Here is a 20872-nt window from a genome sequence, read left to right on the forward strand (position 1 = left end):
CTTGTTCTGATGCGTCTTCGATTAGACTTGACTGTCCAGTTTCTAGCATTGCTGTTTGGAATTGTATCCAGCACATGCTCCCAGATAATTACAACTTGGTTAAGGTTCCTTGCAATGACCCTAAAACCTCTGATTGTGTGGCCAAACAGATCATCCATCTCTCTTAATATGCCCATACAATTTAGGAAGCACTGCCGGAACATTAGATCCATAATTGACTGCACGGAAATATTCATTGAGAGGCCACGATCACTTGACCTGCAGGCATCAACTTGGTCAGATTATAAGAAACATAATACCATTAAAGTATTAGTTGGGATCACGCCAAATGGGCATATTTCCTTCTTGTCAAAAGCCTACGGAGGAAGAGCATCTGATGTTGCAATCTTCAGAGAAAGTGGGTTTCTAAGCCTCCTAGACCCAAATGATGTTGTAATGGCCGATAGGGGATTTCCAATACAGGAAGAATTACTCTTGCACCATGCTACGCTTGAAATACCACCAGCTGCACAAGGCAAGCGTCAGATGACAAGGAGTAAAGTGCAAAAGACAAAAGTTATTGCCAATCTTAGAATTCATGTGGAGAGAGCAATTAATCGTTTGAAAGATTTTAAAATCTTAAACAACACAATGCCTCTCACACTTGTACCCAGCGCAGATGATATATTGATTGTATGTGCAGCTCTAGTTAATCTGCAACCAGATCTTATTAAGTGATGTTCAGGTGGACTACAAACTTTTGTGGTAGTTTTATGTCATGACTATGATTCAAAATATTTTTGTGAGGTCAAATAACTGAAAAAAAATTGTAATGGAAAAGATGTACATATATATCCAAAACAGAGTAAAGTTTCAATTCTTCAAAGTGATGTCTTACTGCTTTTGTACTTAAAAAAAAAAAATTACATATACTACAAAGTATTTCTTCGAAAATATTTTCTTTCATATCCTTTTCCCCCCTCTCGTGCTTTGAAAGAGACAGCAAAACAACACAGTGGTGGATCCAGGCAGGGGACAAAGTTGATGCGCGCTCCCTCTGTAATTTTAAGCCACAAGATAGTTATGGTAAATTGCAAAAATTGAATGAAATCAAATTTTTTTATAAATGTGCTATTTTGTGGTGCTGGGTGAATAATTTTAATGCTTTGTTAAATCATTTTCAAAAGAAAATACCGAAAACTTTGGAAATATTGAATTGTTCCCATATAGGTATTGTATGTACTACATGTAGGGTCCTATAGTGATATTTTGCCATTTGTCATAATTATAAATGAAAATATGTTGTACAAAATGATTGCAAGTACTAGTAGGTTTAATTGTGTTTTGGGACAAAATCCAGCACTTTCTGTAGATCAAGTAAAAAATTTTTGAATTCACCAAAACATTGAATGTGTACACTAATATAGCTAAATCTAATTGTCATTTTGTGCCAATTTTATATTTGCTCTTTGTGCCCCCACTCATTCCAAATCCTGGCTTGTGTAATAGAATCAATGCTCAATCCATTCTAAATTTCATCTCACATTGTCTTAGGTGCTGTTGATGTAATGCACCTAACATTGCTTTTAGGTGCTAAATGGTTTCTAATGTGTTTATCATTTAACTTTGACCAATTGTTATACAGGGTGGCCCAGAAAAAATGGCCTAACCTATTTCCCACGGATTGTTTTTGCAATGAATGGTATCAGTGGATGAGGTAACGTCTTCTGAGAAAAATGACACCAAGATCAGAAAATTTGGTTCAGCAGTTTTCATTTAATAGTACATTGTGTGGGGCAAAGTCACGCCTTAGAATTGTTCTCTTGTCGGCTACCCCTGAACTGAAAATGGTGGAAATCCGGGCGTACCACAGCTAGAAAGAGTAATCAGATTAAGTTGATCAATTCTTACGAGTAGTCTCTAGTCAATACAATTTATCAACTGAATCAGATTACCCTAAACAACTGTGGTACGCTCAAATATCCACTATTTTCAGTTTAGGGTTAGCCGACGAGAAAATTTTTAGGGCTCGACATTACCTGACAAAATGTACTAGAAAATGAAAACTACTCAACCAAATTTGCTCATCTTGGTGTCACTTTTCTAATCAGATGTTACCTTATCCACTGATACCATTCATTGCAAAAACAATCCGTGGAAAATAGGTTAGGCCGTTTTTTTCTGGGCCGCCCTGTATAGTAAATAAAGAAGCTTTAATAGGAGTGAACTGTAATTTGTTAAACAAATTTCGGCATTACTCTCATGTGGTGAAGGTCGCATGTTCGATCTGTAATGAATATCGCAAGTCACCAAGTCACAAAAAAACTGGAAGTGGGATTCAAACCTGCCATCTACTGCATGCAGGGCAGGAACTTGCCCACCAGGCTGTTCTGGTTCAAGGCCAAGTCACAATCTTCGGCACGTGGGAGTAATGCTGAACACTTGTTTGAAAATTATTGTAATATTCAGGCGCGGTTCTACGGGGAAGAGGGGGGCTTAATTGTACATTATATGTCAGTATACAGGGAAACCCCGTTATAACGAGCTCGGATATAGCGAGATATCGCTTTCAACGAGGAGATTTTACTGGTCCCATTTTCATTTGCACATATCAAAATGGTACAAAAATGCATACGTTTATAACGAGGTACCGGTTATAACGAGGAAAAATTGGCGGTCCCTTGGACCTCGTTATAACGGGGTTTCCCTGTATAATGATTATAATCTTTGGCTCTAGGTCCGCACTTGGTAATACATGTATGTATCTTGTGATTCCATGACTACTGAGAGTCTGTACAGAAATTTATACAAATGAAACAAAATGTAATTCAGTTACATGTTCAGGTGTTTTGTTTTATTAGAAGTGAGCCAGTCTTCAATGCATTGAAGCTCAGACATTGAGGAGGTAGATCTTTTTCTGTATACATAAGTACACCCGATAAAATTTAGTAAAACACATAACCTTAATGCCCGCTGAACACTACACGATGGTCTTCAGCCATGAAGTAACATGAAATTGCATACATTTTCTGCACAGTGGGTCAATGGCCAGTCTTAAAAAATTTGACATGTCAAATCCTTAAGACTGGTCTTAAGACCGAGTCTTAAGACTGGAGACTGACAAGGTTGTGACGTCACACTTCTGGTCTTAAGACCGGTGAATCTTGGCAATAGTACGCGGTGGGCTTTAGTTACAATTTGATGAAAAACCTGATAACCTTTACCATCATTTTAAAGGTTTTAAACTTTGTTACAGGCTACTAGTCTTGTACATTAAAGTTTGTTGCTTTAATTATATCTAGGGAGCACACAGGTCTAGTACTGATACTGGATGGAAATAAATTAAGAATGAAGAATACACACACATTTACCTACATGTACATGTAGGTGTAATACTGACATTGTATTGAAACAGCTATCAAGAATGCAGAGAAATTACATGTACATGTAACCTCATAGATCACTCATGATTTTCCCAGTCTACTTGTTTTGTCACGTTTATCCCACCATCACTTGTGCTTGCACATTGAGTAATTCCCTTTAAAAATGGTTACATGAATGATGAATTTGAATGTAAAGAACTATTTGAAAGATGTTTTTTTTAATATGGCCATGTCATTAAAAGAGAAAGATGCATGTAATGAATATGCACCTGTATTTGAGTCTTCAAATTCTTATGTGCTGTACTTACACAAGTTATCTTTTAAAGTCATAAGTAGCTGCCTGCAGTAATAGAGTGAAAGGGTTGAGAGGGTGAAGAATGCATGAGAGAGATTGAGAGAGCACTAAAAAAAAGTGAGAAAAGGGGGAGGTGGGGGGGGGGAGAGGTAGAACAGTACACGAATACGTGCAGTCAACCTCGCTGAAATTGAATACAAATGAACAAGAAAAAAATCCTTTCACAAATGTTGCTTTACACAATAAAATAAATACTGGTTTACACCTATCTGAACCAGAATTTTTCTTTGACTTATACGATTATTCGAGTTGTGTGAAGATTCGGAGTAGCATCTCTTAAATTCCATATCTCAGACTAGCGTCTATTAAATTCCATATTAAAGCAAATACATCGTTCTCATCAGGGTCATTGTGAATAACTCTTGAAGCATAAAAAATGGCAAGCATAATTGCATTTTGATATTAATAATCTATGAGAAAAGAGTGTGAATCTGTATGCAGTCATTTAGGCAAGGCACAGGTATTTCCCAGTGATGTACATGTACATGTATGTAAGTACATGTACATGTAGTAGCAGGTATAGCAATGACGATTTTTGTTTCCTTGAACAGTGCAAACTCACAATATGCTAACGACCAATAAAATTACCTCGATATTTCAAGTTCACGTATCTTTTCATTTCATCTATGAATAAAATCAGAAAATTAATGATACTAGCAAAAATATCTTAAAGATAGAGACATTTGCAGCCTAAAACCTGATATGTTCATACACCTTGAAAAGTCACAAAACTTTGCATGAATAAATGTTAACTCTTCTCAAAATGTGTGTGAAATCTTAGAATCATACCTTTAATACAATATTTGTAAAGTATGAAAACTAATCAACTAGTGTCGCCTGATATCGCAATATACATTTTAACCAGATAAAATTTAAAATGATGAGACTTTGTCATGTCCCCTTGAACTAGCTCAGACAAAATATTACAAAGTACTAATTCAAGGTTCTAGATTGATAACTGCTTTATGTGAAAGACATAAATAACCGAAGAAATCTCACATTTTAGGCTGCAAATGTCTCTGTCTGCCATTAACCCTTTATGCGTTACGTTCGCAATTTTGCACAATTGTCATGAAATTCAAAGGCAGGAAGTACTGCTCATTGTTCTGGGAATGAACAATCGAAAAAATCAATACCTTTCTCCCAAGGTGCTGGGTCTGTTGGGGGACCAATTCAATGCACTATTAACCCTCTCATTACCATAGGCATGTAGATGTCTAGTAAGTCAATGGAGTTTGCAAGGTCTGGTACTGAGAGGGTTAATGTGCTCAGAAAAGTATTTAAGTTCATTTTCTTGGATATCACTCTTTAAGTAATCTTAAAGTAACGCATAAAGAGTTAAGGGGTAAAAGGTAGTGTGAATGATAAATATTTTCCAGATATTTTAAAGGACAAGTTCACCTTCATAAACATAAGGATTGAGAAAATGTAGCAATATTAGTAGAACACATCATTGAAAGTTTGAGGAAAATCAGACAATCCGTTCAAAAGTTATGAATTTTTGAAGTTTTTGTGCAGTACCCGCTGGATGAGAAGACTACTGCAGTGTATGAATAACTTAGATGTCACATGCGTACAACAATATAAGGAAAATATAAAGAGAATTTCACAAAATTCCATCTCTTGAAAAAAGCACACATTCCCCTGACTCGTTACCGACAAATGTTATGGGTAATATCATTCCCCCTGCCTATAGAAAGAGGCAAGTCAAGTGCTCTTTTATTATGTGAAAAAAGTGAAAATATGTTGAATTTTCTTTTACATTTTCTTTATACTGTTGTACGCATATGACTCACAAGCTGTAGTAGTCTCCTCATCCAGCGGTTCCAACACAAAAATTTAAAAAATTCATAACTTTTGCATCGATTGTCCAATTTTCCTCAAACTTTCACTGATGTGTTCTACTAATATTGTTGCATTTTCTCAATCCTTATGTTTATGAAGGTGAACTTGTCCTTTAAGTTATATTCCATTCATAGTACTGTCAATATTCAATACAGTTGCTGCACACACTATGCTACGGTTCATGGCTTTTACTGACAAGTTCAGGGGCAATGTGTTGGCAGAAGAATTTCTCGGCCACATCCATCGCTTTGTTCCACATTTCTCTATTAAAAAAAATGCGCTCTAGATGGAATCCTGATTGGGTGTATACAAAGAAGTCACACCACGTGCGTCCAGTGATCCCCATTTGGCACTGAACTTGATAATAGTACTGGTGATTGTTTTTCAGTTTTGTTTCTCCATCTACCATGGTGAGATAGTCGAGATTCTCAGCTGTTGGTTCCTCAAAGGCAATGGTCCGAGGACACTTTATCTCTAGGACTCCAGGCTCATCACAGCACTTACAAGAAACCAATCCATCAGGTGAAGCTCCAAGAAACACCTTGATTGGATGGACGAATAGACCACACTCCTTTACCTGTACACTTTGGTGGCCATTTTCTTTTTGGATTGTTTCATATGCATTCCTTGCGATTGGCTCCATTATCCGTCCATACTTCAGATTCGGTAAATTTCGATCAATAGTAGAACGACCCATCAGTCTTTCTATGATAGGTTTTGTGTCCTGACTTTTGGAAGAACATGGATCATCGAGCGTAGCTTGCCTTGTAATGGCTGATTTCAAGTTAGATGCTGTTATCATTCCTGCACGAAATTTTGCCCACTGTATATTTTCTGCTTGGCCTCTTGTATGTTCTTCCACGACATTAACTTCCTCCTGTGTATACGTAGGCAAACCATTCAGGAACGACTCTACAGTCTCATACCTGCCACCTAAAGTTGTCAGACAGTCGGGATCGACTGAATTCTTTGTTTCAACTTCTACCTCTTGTCCCAGATTGAAGTCTACTTCAGGAGAGTAGTTCACAGATGGTGACACATTGTGGCTTTCTTCATCCTGTAAATACTTAAATACTGTTGATCTCTCACAAGTTGGGTACATGGCATTCGCAAGTTGTCTTGCTGGTGGTATTGCCTTGCTTCCCATTGGGTTGAATAGCCTCTTTACTGCTGTGTTGACTGGCTGTTTGCGTTTCCCTGTATTAGAGAAAAAAAAATGGAATCAACATTGAACCCCAAAATACATAATAAATAATTTTGATAATTTCCTTCAGAGGCCTTTCAACCTAAATATACTTTTTTAAAGTTCATTAAATATCAGAAGTTATTAAACAAGTAGTAAAAATTTACATCCTAGATTCATACTTTATTGTAGTTTTTTGTTTTCCAATTCTTTTGATAAAACACACGGCTTAAAGCCACTGTTTAACATCGTAACTGATCGATTTAAAAAATTCTAAAACTGTGTAGCCTGACCTCTCTAATCATGTTCAGATGGATGAAAAAACAGCCAAGAATGCAAAAATAATGAAAGAAAACCAGTCATTATCAAGATATCTATGAAAGTTGTAGTTATTATCGCTAGCTATAATAACTCCAGTACTGTAGTCTATGGGGTGATCTTTTAGGTTTTCACTCTTTTGAAGCACTAAATAATAACATTGAAGCCTAATTTTTTCACAGGTGCATTTTTACACCCCATCACATACTCTGATAGCATGTAGGACCATGCAGCTCAGATTTTTTAAATCTAGAAACTGTTAAACTATGCCTTTAATATACATGTACAATAACAAAATATTGGCCTATTTATCGAGGGAGAAAGATAATTCAATTCTAAACAAAAAAGTTACCTTCTATTACTCCTCTCCTTTATCATAAATTTGGGGTCTAAATCAATTCTTGATCATGCTAACCATCAGGCATCAGGCACTGGCATATTTTCCACTTTTGGTCATATTTCCCGAACCCTGTCCAAACAATAGAAAGTCAATGGGAGAAATTTATATTTCCCGGACAATTAGGTGGGAAATAAGATTCTGATCGGGAAATATGCCATCCCTCCTAACCATTACTCATAATCCATGGATGAATTAATGTAATGATTAAAAAAAAAGAAAAAAAAGGGGGGGGTATTGAAAATAGGAAGTAAAGTATGCTTACTTTTGTTTCCATAGCTTGGTTTCACCCACTGCATCTCACACACTGGCTTGCCATGAAGAACTGCAGCTGCACCCCCACTGTACACATTCCAACTGCAGACTTTCGATGTGCATGGTAGATGTCGATTTTGCGACACTCCAGTCATGAAGGCATGATCCAACTTGAAAACCAGTGCAGCAACATGGTTGCATGAAGATCCCAGACTGTAGAAAGTAGAATACAAATCATAATGTAATTAACATATATAGACAACAATATAATAATAGTTTTAAACTTCAAAACGGAGGTATCATCCTACTCTTACCCAGTCGGGGAGCCATTGGTATGAGCTGTGCAAATTTACGTGTCATGCAGTTTCTATAGTTGGAGACAGAAATGAACATTATCGAACTTGTGGAAAATATTGTCCTGTACACCCTAGTGATAAAATATCCTTTTTTTCATCCCACTCCTTCAATTGGATACATGTTACATGTAGACTCTATATCTTGATGATGTGCTTCACATCATGCTGATCACTGATCTTGTTCATATTTTATTAAAATATACTAGATCTCGACTCGAGGGATTAGCACTGGCGGACCCCCCCCCCCCCCCCCCCCCCAAATTAAATAAATCAATCTGTCAGATAGAGGGCAGTGCTGAAATTTGTGTTGGCCATAGAGTTACATGGTGTTTGCAGGAGTGTGTGTAAGTTGCTTATTCAATTGGATAGGAGAAAAAAATACAGTGCGCTCATCAAAACCTAAATTTTCCACAACTGGACGCAAGAAGAGACAAGGTAAGTATTTTGGGTTTTTAAATCAAACGGTTCATTTAGATGCCCATTTGTACGGCACATAGATCTAGACCTAAGTCACCTAGTCCCAAACAATATAGTCTACCTTCGTATTAACTATTATTCAGCAATTTACTAGAGTCTAAGTGCAAGTTTATCTGGCAACAACATCATTGCATAATTTGTGTGATTCTTACCCAGCAAAGCAACTACAGTAGGCACTGTAGATTTTTCCGGAGGACTTGTCAATGGCAACCCACACGCTGTGAGGTATGTTTTTTACTGCCAATGAGGGAGTACATTGTGCTTTCAACACAGAAACTTCACTTTCCGCTGAAATTGGGTGGTAGAATATTTCGTGGAGCCACTTGCTGTTGAAGTAAGAGAAGGCCTTTCCCTCTTTGTAGTCTGAGAGTAATCTTTCTTGCAACGTTTTTGGTCTAGTACCACGCGATTTCCGTTCCATCTTACTTGCTTCACTGGGGCAGGGCGCCTCGCTTAACAACCACTCGGCTATTTCAAAATAACTAACGGGTGGCCAAAACTTCACTCCTTCTTTTTCTGGCAACCAGTCATCTTTCAGGTCCGCCAACGGATCTGGAATTTGTTTTCCGTTTATGAACAACAATTCTGCATACTGTTTTGACCGCGATCGTTCTTCTTCAACTTCGCTTGGTTTCACACTGTATCCAAATCGCACTGCGCTGTAGACTAACGCTTGCAGCTCCGCTTTCAAACCCGTCGTTTTTAGTCCTCTTATGCGAAGAAAATCCTTTAAAGCGTCCACTTTCCAAAATTTGATTTCTTCCAAGGTTAGCTGACGTTCATTTTCCGTCCCATTTGCCTCCATTTTCGATAAATAGTTAAATATTCATTTCTGAATTCTAATCGTCACTGTACACACGTACGATTCAAGTGCAGACTACGATTATTATAAGTTTGTTTATCTCCAATGACCTTTGACATAAACCCACAATGCAATGCGCGCCGAGATTGCGAATCGGCTTATACATCGTGATAAAGAAATTTAGATAGATTTCCATACGTTCTTCAATACACTTTAGCCCTGTATGTTCTCCTATGCACTGACTACCATGTGTTGTTTTACAAGTTCTGCTGCTTTTATACCTTTGTTTCAGATTCTGGAAGATGGCACGCACTTTCACAGGCTTAAAGCTGCAGGGTCAGTTGGGAAAGTTTGGCCGGACTGAGATCTCAGACATAAGAGGCTATGTGGAGCTCCCTGATGGCAAGGTTTTATCTGGCACTGAGTGGGGCAACATGCTCCTCTGGGATGGTGGTCTCATCAAGGTACAAATCAGCCGGAAGGGTAAAAAGGCCTGCCATCAGGGAAGCATTGAACAGTTTGTCATGGATGAGGGAGAGCTGATTACCATTGGAGCTGATGGATTTGTCAGGGTAAGTTGAGTCTTTCTTTCATAGCTCTCTCTGTTATACATTCAAATCATATCTTACCATTGTGAAGTAGGCCATGTCCAGCTAGGGCTTGGTGTTGTTTTTAGATACTTTTTATATTTCAGTACTTTATTGTTTGATCAAGTGAACTGTACTTGGCTTGAGAATTAGGCTTACAATATCTGATCAGTATCGTGTAAAATCATTTGATACCTGCTTCTATCAAATAATTACAGAATATTATGATGAGAGGATATTCACAACAGCAGAAGTTATCAGGTTTGGATGTCAAGGGGTTTATGTCATTGTTTATCACCAGAATGAAATACCACTGAAATAAAAGATATTTTGTGGTGCAAATAAGTAGTCAATGGCCAAACCGCTTTGATAGTATTCATATTTCTAGGCAGTTTATCAGTAGATGAACTCAAGGGTGACGGAAATGTATCAAAGTTATTAACTGGAGCAGTGGTTGTAGGCAATTAAATAACCTGAGCTGGAATAATTCAAAAAGAGAGCAGGAAATGATATCTATGATGAATAGAAAAATTGGATGATGATTCCTGTGTGTTACAGGTCATCATTAGTTCTGTAATAAATGTATTGCTTGTCTTTCCTCTTCATGCACTAGGTATGGGACTTTGAGTCCATTGATACAGCTGATTCCACAGATGAGTCTGGTGTCTTTGAGATGGATCCCATGAATGAACTCAAAGTTGGCAATGATGTCCACCTAGTCTCTATGGTGAAATCAGTAGACCCTGATGTACAGAGTCTGTGGTATGCACAGGTAAGCCCTGTTCACATTGTGCTCTTCATGTCTGACTTACTTCATTTTGTGATGCTGTTAGTATCTGTTAATGACAGTATAGAGTTGTGTAACCCCAAAGGGTCCTGCTAGCCTCATTCATTGCCGCAAATCTTAGAAACATAATCAAGAAATTCAATTTCACCAATCTTTCTTGAAAGTGGAGGTATGTTGCCTTAGGTATTGGTGTGCAGATTAGATTTTAAGAAACTCCTTGAAGAGTTGAATGTCAAGGGTCAGTGCACTTCAGCTCAAAATGTTTACAAAAAATGCCCAAAATGCCATATTCCTGGGATACAGTAGCCTTCTGAAATGACAATGACATTGTGATGATTGTATTGAGAGCCTAGCTGTTTTCCATCACCTGTCTTTCTTTACTAGGATGCTAATGGTGGTATCTGGAAGCTGGACCTGTCTTTCTCACATACCACCAAGGACCCAGAGAAGCTTTTCTCTTACCATGCTGGGGAGGTAACGTCTGTAGCTGTCTCTCCTACCTCTCAGCTCATTGCTTCTACAGCTCACGATGGTAAGTCCTCTCTTAGGCCTCTCTTTCAAGGCACATCACCTTCTTTAAGAAGTGGATAGTGTCTTGTCATGTTGAAGCTCAATTTATTTTACATATACATTGCAAAAAGAATTGACAAAAGACAACTCTAAGTTTTTTCACATGTTTCAGTCTTTCAACATTAAGAGGAAGCATGCATACCTAGAGTTCAGTGATACTTTGGAAGATATCCAGTGCAAACTTTCCTTTCAATCAGTCCCATGAATGACAATTTAAGGGCTTTTCATTGTCATTTTCATCAGCTGTCACAAATCAATGTTGACTTACAGGTGTCATGCAAAACAGCATTCTCTTATCATATTTCTCTTTTGCAAAGAGAAACACTTCACAAGTAGACCCCTTTGCATGGATGTCTCATCAGCTATGTGAAAACAAAAAGTAACAATAGCTGCAGATTATGAAGTATTTTTAGGGCATGAATCTGTATCTCTGATTGTGTCTTCCATGTCACTGGGAATGCTTTCCAGTCTCTACTGAACTAAACAATGTTGTGTGTGTCTCTTACAGCCACTGTGAGGGTGTATGACAATTCAGCCAAGACTCCTGTGTGTCACTCAAAGTTCAATGCAGGCTCCACCTCTCTTCTCTGGCTTCCACAGATTGTAAGTTCATTTGTCTTCTCAATCTTAGCTACAAAAATGAGAACTCTACAGATATCATTTCGTCAGATGAGAATGAGAAGGGCATTACGTTGTCTCAAAAACTATCATGGGTTTAGTGGCAGCATAACGCCCTTCTCATTCCCACCCGATGATTTGTGAGTTAATTGGAACATATTTTTGGCTGAAACTTAAAAATATGCACTTTGGAAGTAGAAATAGTGACATAACTATATTCTGATCTGATATGATCAATGAGAACAAAGACTGTTACTGTCTTTTTTAAGGACCAAGGATTCTCAGATGGGGTTCCCTATTTCTCTGATGTAATGTGATTGTTTAGAATTTCTGATGTACGGTAAACCGAAAGTTAACAGACTGCATGAGTTGGATTTCAAACGTTTTATGTGGAAGTATCTGGGCCCAATTTCATAAAAGATCTTATGGATAGCAACTCTTGCTGAAATGGCAACTTCCCATCGCAACAGCCAATCAGGAAGCTGGATTCTAGTCATTACCATGACAATTGCCATTCCAGCAAGAGTTGCTATCATATCAACTTTATATGAATTGGGCCCTGGTGAGCTGACTTCATTTTACACAGCATTACACAACATGTCAAATGCAGATGTGAAAGATAACATATATAAACTATTCACAGTAAACAATTTTTTTATCCTTAATTTGCCGACATCAAAGCAGGCCAGTCGTAGAATGCTAATTCAAAAACATACTATCATTACTGAGGTTAAGTGTATATTTCTGATCCAATACTAGTACTTGAGAAGGTGTTTTGTTGTGTATCACCCATTTCATTAGAGTACTGTAAAAGTGGATATTTTCTTGCGACTAGTTTTTTGCGCCCGGCCTGTTAAAAAAAGTTTCGCATGAGTTTTAATTCTGCGGAATCAAGACAATAAGTACGGGAACATATGGCAAGCAAAAATATGCGCATGCTTTTATTTCTGTACTAGTTTCTGGTTGCGCGAAATGCACAAAAATTTCAGCACTGCAAAAATTTTCACTTGTACAGTTTGTATTAGGCTTAAAACTTGCCACTGCTGATGGTGGATATGCTTAACGTCCAACACAGATTGATCCCAAAGGGGCCACAATCCTGGCAGGGTTTGATGATGGTGTCGTCCGTGCCTTGGTAGTCGCCCGTCAGGACCACCAGGATCCCAAGAAGGCAGGCCAGCTACCACAGGCTCAGCTCCTTCTCAAGCAAGCCTTCAAACCTCACACCAAGGCTGTACGTGCTATGGCTCTTGACAACAAGGGAGAACTACTAGCTACTGGGGTGAGTCTGATTTCTTTGCTAGACTCTACCAGCCTGTATGTCATTGATGCTGTGATACTCAGCCTGTATGGCATTGGTACTGTGCCTTGTGTTAGTTTATGAACTCAGTCGTATAGTAATTATGTTGATTTAAACATAGACAATGACAAGCAGTGAATCAAGTCTTGAGTGTTAATGTAATGATAATGCATTTTGATTTCTACTATTCAGTATCTTGTAATTCTTGTCTCAAGTGACGTATTATAGGAAAAAATGAAGCAAATTCATATGTTTTTTGTTGTATGTTACAGTTTCTAAATCCCACTTTTACCATCATCTTGATGCTAAGAGGAGTAGATTTATAATTTTTGCAAAATATGCTATCCTCCTTTCTTCATGGAGGAGTTTCTTTATATTTGTCACCTATGGAACTTTGTATCTGTATTATGCCATTGTCTTGACTATTTGTATTATTTGTATACTAACAGGGAGCAGATGGCACTCTGTTTTTCATGTCTGTAGTAGACACCTTCCAGCCTGTAGGCTTCATAGAGACACCAGGTCCTGTCACACACCTCACCTGGTCCCCTGGCTACTTTGTGAGTATGAGGCTGGATGATTTGACACTGACAGAAGTTTTTACAGTGGCTGTTAGACATGGATGTAATAACAAACTACATGAATGCTCTAAATGAAATCAAATTTATTGAAACATTGCTTATGTTATCTCGTTAAGTCTGAAATAGTTGACAGTTCATTTTCAAACACATAACAGAACCAACTAGAAAAGCGCTCTGAGAGCGCAGACCTCCGCCAAGCATGCAGCCCATTTCCACCCGCACTGATGTTGTTTGAGATCAGTGATTTCCACCCATACGTACTGCTTTGTGTGCTGAAAGCCGCCTGATTTCCCAATATAGAAGCCTTTGTTACGTCATAGACCCTCAGCTGCACAGCGCGCCTCGCCCTAGCAGAAAGTAGAGCACGCGCTTTAGTGCGCACATGCAAACCTCAAATACGCGCAGCCTGAACTCCCTAGTTCATTGACCCTACCTGCCAAAATATCAAAAATCCTTCATAAATTCCCAAAAAATTCTCGGATCACTACCAAAAGTTAATCGTTTGGTACTTGTGTCATTTTCAACCTTTCCTGCAAATTTCATCACAATCCGTTCACTACTTTTTGAGTTATTTTGCACACGGACAAACGAACCAACTAACAAACAAACCAACGGTAACGAAAACATAACCTCCCCCCTTGGCGGAGGTAAATATGAGCATCTGAGATTATAGGTGTTTCATACAGACAAGACTAATTGTGATGTTATGTGTCACAAAAAGAATCATACTTTTTCTTTGTATTTCATATGCATGATTAAAACTTAAACTGCTGTTGTAGGAGAATTCAGATGATTGTCTTTAAAAAGCTATCATCAGCTTTATGCTACTTTAGTCACATCAGCATGATGATAGCTCTAAATTAAATCACTACTGTAAAACATGATAATATATTCGCGGCATGAAATTTTCGCGAATTGGAGCCGATGGCCTTTTTCGTGGCATGAAATTTTCGCGAATTGCCACTGGCGTTCAATGCATATAGTGTAGACAAGAAATTTCGCATGCATTTTAATTTCGCGAATCTTGGCGCTCGCAAAATTCGCGAAATTAAAATGCACGCGAACATTTCCTCGTTTTGCAGTATTCTTTATATCTTTACGTGCATGACATTTTCAGCTTGGCAGTCTATATGAATGTGTGTGTTACATACAGTAATAGTATTGAATTTTCTTGTTCATTCATGATGTCTTTCAATCAATTCATCATATGTCTTTAGGAAAGGAACACACTCCTAGTGTTCTGTGAAAATGGAGAAGTGATGGAAGTAGTGGCCCCTGAGCCAGGGAGCTATGACACATCCAAGACCTTCAAGATCTCTGGACTGGAGGAAAGGAGATTCACTTTCAACAGCATCAAGTCCAGACTCAGGGTATGGAGACCTTTAATCATCATCTGCTAATAGGTGATACGCTAACGGTGTATCACCTGATAGCGTATCACCCAACTTGTCTTCAAGTGACAAGTTTCATATCTTGTTTTACAATAGTTTGAACATCACCATACATGCAGGAATCTTCTCTTCTATCATCAAATCCATTTCAACCAAATATTGTCCAGTTTTAGTCTGCTGTATCTATATTGAGTTAACATGCATGCGGCCTGTATAATTTCACATCTCTCACTATTATCATCTTTGCAATTCATGTACAGTTTCCAAACATAGCTTCTTCTTTTTTATTTCTTAACCACAGAGGGAGGAGGAAGAAGAGAGGAAGAGGATTGAAGAGGAGGAGAGACAGAAGGAGAAGGAACGTCAAAGAAGAATCCGTCGAGAGAGAGGACTTGAAGATGAAGAAGAAGAAGAGGAGGAAGAAGAAGGTATGGTGGTGTGCCAAGAGTATGTATACACTATAATTTAAAGTTAACCTCTAATCTTCTGGAACATTGACTCTCCAAGTTATAAAATAGCCTGTAGGGTATTAGTTGATGTGAAGCACATGTAGACTATACTCCCACTCACAAGACAATTAATCATGGCGGAACTGGACTTTGTAAGATTTAAACCTTTGAAATCATTATTTGTTTGATCCAGTTTTCTCAGAATAAACTGAGTTCTAGAAGAGTTAGTAGTTATGCCTTGATGTGTTGGTTGTATGGCCGATGGAGAGCAAGGGATTTACATTGTGACCTTTGTCATGAAACATTTCTTCAGTTTTAGCCCTCGTATGGCTTTGTCATCTACTGGGAAAATTCTGACACCACTGAAATCAAGTGAAGTCATTTTGTGTTTTATTCTGGTTAGGTTATAAGGCTTCGATACTCCTTGACAAAAGTCAAAACCATATAACAAAATTAACAGATTAAAGTTCTATCAGTGTGTTATAGTCAATGTTAAGTTCACCAAACTTTTCATGTTTTGTCATTCTTCACCACACAGAGGAGAAAGAGGAGGAAGAGGAAAAACCTTTGTTCATCCCAGAAGAACCAAGTCCCATTCTCTTTGGAATGTACTCACCTTATGACCCAAACACCTTTTGGGTCTCTATGGTATGCCAGTTAAACTTTCTAGTAAAGTTTTCTTACAGTGTGAAAATAGGTTCCTATTCTCTTCAGTAGTTTTGTGGTGACTTTAGGTTAATTAAACAGTGATGTAAAGAAGCTTGAATCGCTTTGTAATTCAAATATTGAAAGGACTAAACCTCGTCATATCCACAGAAGAGTGATGGGATGAAATTAGGGAGGTTTTCCGATTCATAATATGCTTGCAAGTAGAATTTGTTAGAAATTTTAATACTGTATGCCATATATTTAGCTAGTGTAATATTTTGTGAATTGGGACTTCCCAACAATTTCGTGAGAAGTTGAATTAGCAGTTGTGGAGTACAGGCCTGAATGAAGTAATGTATGCATGCATGTCACATTCATGTTGGGATGGGAGATAATATCTTCACATGTTCGCAATTTTGTGAATAGCAACCAATTCGCGAAATTTCTGAAAATAAAAGCCTCACAAAATATTTACTGCATACAGTATGCGGTGCTGTTGTTTCTTCATTCAGTAAAAAGAATGAGAAGTAGCTGGTGTGTGTGAACCCAACAGGATTTTATTTATGAAATGCTCAGAATGAAAAGTTCGTAAGGACCAAGATTCACTCTTTGTGTTTGTGTCTCTACAGGGAGCATTTGATGCTGGCTATCTGTATGAGTGCAAGTTTTTCAATGAGGAGGAGAGAACAGCTCTTATCAAGGAAGGAAGGGAACATGCCATCAATGAGGCCATGAGGTCCATTCCAGTCCCAGACAGTGATGATGTTCCCATCACCTGCATCAGTTTCACGTAAGACAAATCATCAAGAAACATTTGTCATTGGGGGGAGTGTGATCACAAGCATATTTAGCATTACAAAACTGTAGGTTTTTCTGAAACGATGCTGTAGCATTACTCAGTAAATGCATTCTGATTTAGTCTAACTTGAATTGGTAGGGGAAAATATTTGACTAAAGCTTTGACTATTGTTGAGAATTATTTAAAATGTGAACCTTCTTCTTACTTTTTGTGTTCTTTCATTTCATGTATCTTTCTTCTTGCAGCAAATACAATACAATGCAATATGAGTGCTGAATTCTAATAAAAAAGGTCAATGTGTATTTTATTTCTGTGGCTTCTTGTCCTCAGTACTAATTGATGTTAGTTTAGAAATATCTGTATTGTTTGTTTTCTATGTTTGCAGCAAAAATGGTCATCACGCCCTCCTTGGTATGAATAATGGCATAATCCGCATCCAAGCAGTGGAAGAAGACGGAGCTCCAAAGGGACACACCCCTCGTCCTTTTGACACGACCCAGGCAGATCTCAGCCAGCTTGGTGCCTTCTGGATGCTGAATGTCCATGACAATAACTATGGTCAAGTGACAACCATTCTGCCCAGCCATGATGACCAGTTTGTGATGACCAGTGGAGGAGATGGAAACCTCTTTGTCTTTGAGATGATGAGTGAAGAGAAGATAGAGGAGGCCAAGGCTGTAGCCAGGGCTAAGATCCCATCAGCAAGGGTAAATATCATGCATGTTTTGTGGTCAATTAAAAACATCACGCCCTCTAGTTTAAAATGGAGCAAGACATTTATTTGCAACAATAGATGATTTGTCTGTTAGTTTCTGTGTTTTGTTGGATTGGTTTGTTTGTTTGTTGTTGGTTTTTATAATCTAAAGGGCCTACAATCACCCATAGAGACAAGATGAAAACAGATGAAGAAATCCAAAAATTTATAGTATTTAGTCTATTGCAATGTAACTATTAAAGTACATGATGATTATGATATTTGTCCCAAGTATTTCGAATCATTATTGTGTGGGGTGTGAACAAACATTTGATGTCTCGTTGTTGTTGCAGAAAGAGGATGAAGAGAGAAAGGTGTCGGACATTGAGAATCAAGAGCATTACAGCATCGAGCTTGAGAAGCAGAAGGCAGAGCATGACAAAATGATGAAGATTGCTGATGAAAAGAAGATGGAGGCCCGCCGAACCATCGCAAAGCTTCGCCGTCAATTCAAGAAACTCTTGGAACGCAACCAAGAGCTTCCCTCTCATCTTCAGCTGGAGCGTAAGGTGGGCAGACAAAAATAGATTGATACCTTGATAGCCTACATTCAGACAGATTAAAAACGATATCTTGATGGCTTGATAGCCTGCACTAAGCTTCAGTCAGTATGATACTCAATGTGGTCAGACATTGTGAAAGCAGTGTGAACAATTATATGTGATGTGATTTTTTTTTTTCCAGGCGATTTGAATTAGTAATCATTCCTATGCAAGAAAAAATTAAGCACACATTTACATTCATATGTGCTATTAAAAAACGAGCGTTATGTAGTATGTGGTATTTCACAGTTTACATCTTGACTAACTAGCTCATGAGGTAAATATAACTGATGAAATGTTTCTCTATATTCTAAAGATTTCCATAAACCTTATATGAACCTTATATATTGTGTAGTGTCTGATAATGTCCTAAGTTAGGTGTACAAAATTGAGTTTTATCCAGAAAGCATTTCTTATGTTTGCAATGATGACCTACAGGAATTTGAAATGGATCCAGGAATCCGCCGAGAGTTGGAAAGACAGACAGCTGAGAAGATTGACATGGTGAGAAAGGAGTTAGCCTGGGAAGCTGACAAACACCGAGTTGGTTTGGAAAAACTCAAGAAGAGGTATGTTAGAATTAATACTGTGTTTGGCAGTCTTGCCTTATTGTGGTCCATTGATGAATTGATATCAATGTCTTTCAATTAGAGGTTTAAAAGTAATCTAAAAATTCTCTGTACAAACTAGGATAGACAGTTTACTAGTTTTGTGTAGAAGGAATATGTCAGAGTGATTGTGTGGTCCTTTATCTTCATAAACTTTTTTTTTGTTTGTTTTCTATAGCAAAGGATTCACATCTATTTCTAGTCAATATTTTTTTTGCCTTGTTCGGTACAAGTAATCACTAGCTGTAAAGATGGCTCCCACTTTGATGAAGCTACTTGTGTACCAGATATGTGTAGGGTGTACCAGATTACCAGATATGCCATAATATCTCTTGTCAATCCCAACAAGTGTCCCTTTGTTAAGGTGCCATCAAACTGTTAGGACCATAAAACCCATTTGTGTGAACAGTATAAAAACTCAAACTCCATCAACTGCCTACAGTTAGATATATAGGAATATCATCCCCTTTGTATTTGCACCGTTTTATTCAGGAATAAAGTTTAAGTGTGATTCATAGTATGTTTCAATGTCTACTAGATTCAAGGATGAGTTGGAGTGTGAACGCATCTTGGTGGTGGCTGTGCGATCCTCCCATCAAGTATCCACGTATCGTACAGCAGAGCTGAGTAAAGACTTCCTACTGCAGAAGGAGGAATGGAGTCGTAAAGCCACCATGGTCTCAGAGAAGTCTCTATCTCGGGACCCTACAAGGGACCAGCTTATCAGTGGTAAGACCCATTCCCCCTGACTGGACCACTATCAAGACCACGTCTACTCCATTCCCCCTGACTGAACCCTCTTAGACCAGGTCTACTGCATTCCCCCTGACTGAACCCATGGTAGACCAGGTCTACTTCATTCCCCCTGACTGAACCCATGTTAGACCAGGGCCCCGTTACATAAAAGATGTTAGGATGGCAACTCTTGCTGGAATGGCAACTTCCAATAGCAACAGCCAATCAGGAAGCTGGATTCTTGTCGTTACCATGACAATTGCCATTCCAGCAAGAGTTGTTATCGTATCAACCTTTTATGAGATGGGGCCCAGGTCTACTTCAGTCCCCCTGACTGAACCCATGTTAGACCAGGTCTACTTCATTCCCCCTGACTGAACCCGGTAAGATGAGTTCTTCTACATTCCTCTTAACTAAGCAGGACAAACGGGGTAGATGTGCCATAACACTTTCAATCTTTGGGAATAATCCATTATTGACTGATACAGACATATGGCATGATGTCTTTCCTCTCAGTAGAAAGACTTTCAAGTCAGTTAATTGACAAGAGAGGACTCTGTGCTTCTAGGGTGAAGGGTGGAATCAAAAAGTCAACAGTTGGTAATCCTAACCATTGTAAAGCTCTCCCTGACCTAAACACCAAGCTTTCGATAGATTAAATATAAATTATACTAAATATTTGCACTTTGATTGACTTTCATTCTTCCGCAATATCCTTGTCTTGATAATGAATACATTTTATTTGACCAGTGTGTATAATGTCTGTATCCAATAACAAGCTGAAGCTACATGTATCTCTTTCCCTACAGGTCAGTCCAAACACTCTGACACTGAAGTGGACTCAGCAGCTGTTCCTGGAGCCCAGGCTAAAAAGACCACTGTACTGACAGGGAGGCTGGGGGAGAAGGTAGCCAAGGCTTTACAGAAGGCTGAGAAAGCCAAGCAGAAGAGACTGGCCAGACAGGCTCAGGTATGACTGATTGCAGTATGCTAGCCTCCATTTCAGGAGAAGGTTAGGTGTGAATACATGCAGTGTGTTAGCCTCCGTTTCAGGTGGAGTTATATGTGACTGTGGTAACCTTCATCTCAGGAGGAGTCAGGAATGATGACATGCAGTGTGCTAGTCTCCATTTCAGGAGAAGGTTGGGTATGA

At 38.4% G+C, this 20872-nt stretch overlaps 2 protein-coding genes across 2 annotated transcripts in view; one reads left to right on the forward strand and one right to left on the reverse strand.

Moving 5' to 3' along the window:
- The window catches only part of LOC139719669 (cilia- and flagella-associated protein 44-like), a 45074-nt gene that overhangs the window by 8521 nt on the left and 15681 nt on the right, over window positions 1–20872 (forward strand). The window contains exons 7-21 of the mRNA XM_071631069.1: window positions 9643–9922; window positions 10551–10709; window positions 11109–11256; window positions 11803–11897; window positions 12988–13194; window positions 13662–13772; window positions 15011–15163; window positions 15486–15612; window positions 16181–16281; window positions 16911–17071; window positions 17466–17787; window positions 18128–18343; window positions 18815–18945; window positions 19523–19713; window positions 20529–20689. Of these exons, the coding sequence (XP_071487170.1) occupies window positions 9643–9922; window positions 10551–10709; window positions 11109–11256; window positions 11803–11897; window positions 12988–13194; window positions 13662–13772; window positions 15011–15163; window positions 15486–15612; window positions 16181–16281; window positions 16911–17071; window positions 17466–17787; window positions 18128–18343; window positions 18815–18945; window positions 19523–19713; window positions 20529–20689 (2563 nt within the window). The remainder of the gene's footprint in view (window positions 1–9642; window positions 9923–10550; window positions 10710–11108; window positions 11257–11802; window positions 11898–12987; window positions 13195–13661; window positions 13773–15010; window positions 15164–15485; window positions 15613–16180; window positions 16282–16910; window positions 17072–17465; window positions 17788–18127; window positions 18344–18814; window positions 18946–19522; window positions 19714–20528; window positions 20690–20872) is intronic.
- Window positions 5730–9491, reverse strand: LOC139719698 (uncharacterized). The gene is made up of 3 exons (XM_071631096.1): window positions 8701–9491; window positions 7726–7928; window positions 5730–6759 (listed from the first exon to the last, which is right to left on the reverse strand). Exons 1-3 carry the CDS (start codon window positions 9351–9353, stop codon window positions 5735–5737), a joined length of 1881 nt encoding a protein of 626 aa, XP_071487197.1. The 5' UTR covers window positions 9354–9491; the 3' UTR covers window positions 5730–5734.

Source organism: Diadema antillarum, unplaced genomic scaffold (assembly GCF_040938485.1).
Source record: "Diadema antillarum isolate AM-2024a unplaced genomic scaffold, OU_Dant_1.0 scf00000113, whole genome shotgun sequence".
NCBI classification, from domain to species: Eukaryota; Metazoa; Echinodermata; class Echinoidea; order Diadematoida; family Diadematidae; genus Diadema; species Diadema antillarum.

Coding starts and splice junctions, on each gene's coding strand:
- LOC139719698 (XM_071631096.1), bottom strand. CDS start 9,353: ATGGAGGCAAATGGGACGGAAAATGAACGTCAGCTAACCTTGGAAGAA. Junction 7,929..8,700: donor TACTGTAGTTGCTTTGCTGG/GTAAGAATCACA, acceptor TACTTTCTACAG/TCTGGGATCTTCATGCAACC. Junction 6,760..7,725: donor ACCAAGCTATGGAAACAAAA/GTAAGCATACTT, acceptor TCTCTAATACAG/GGAAACGCAAACAGCCAGTC.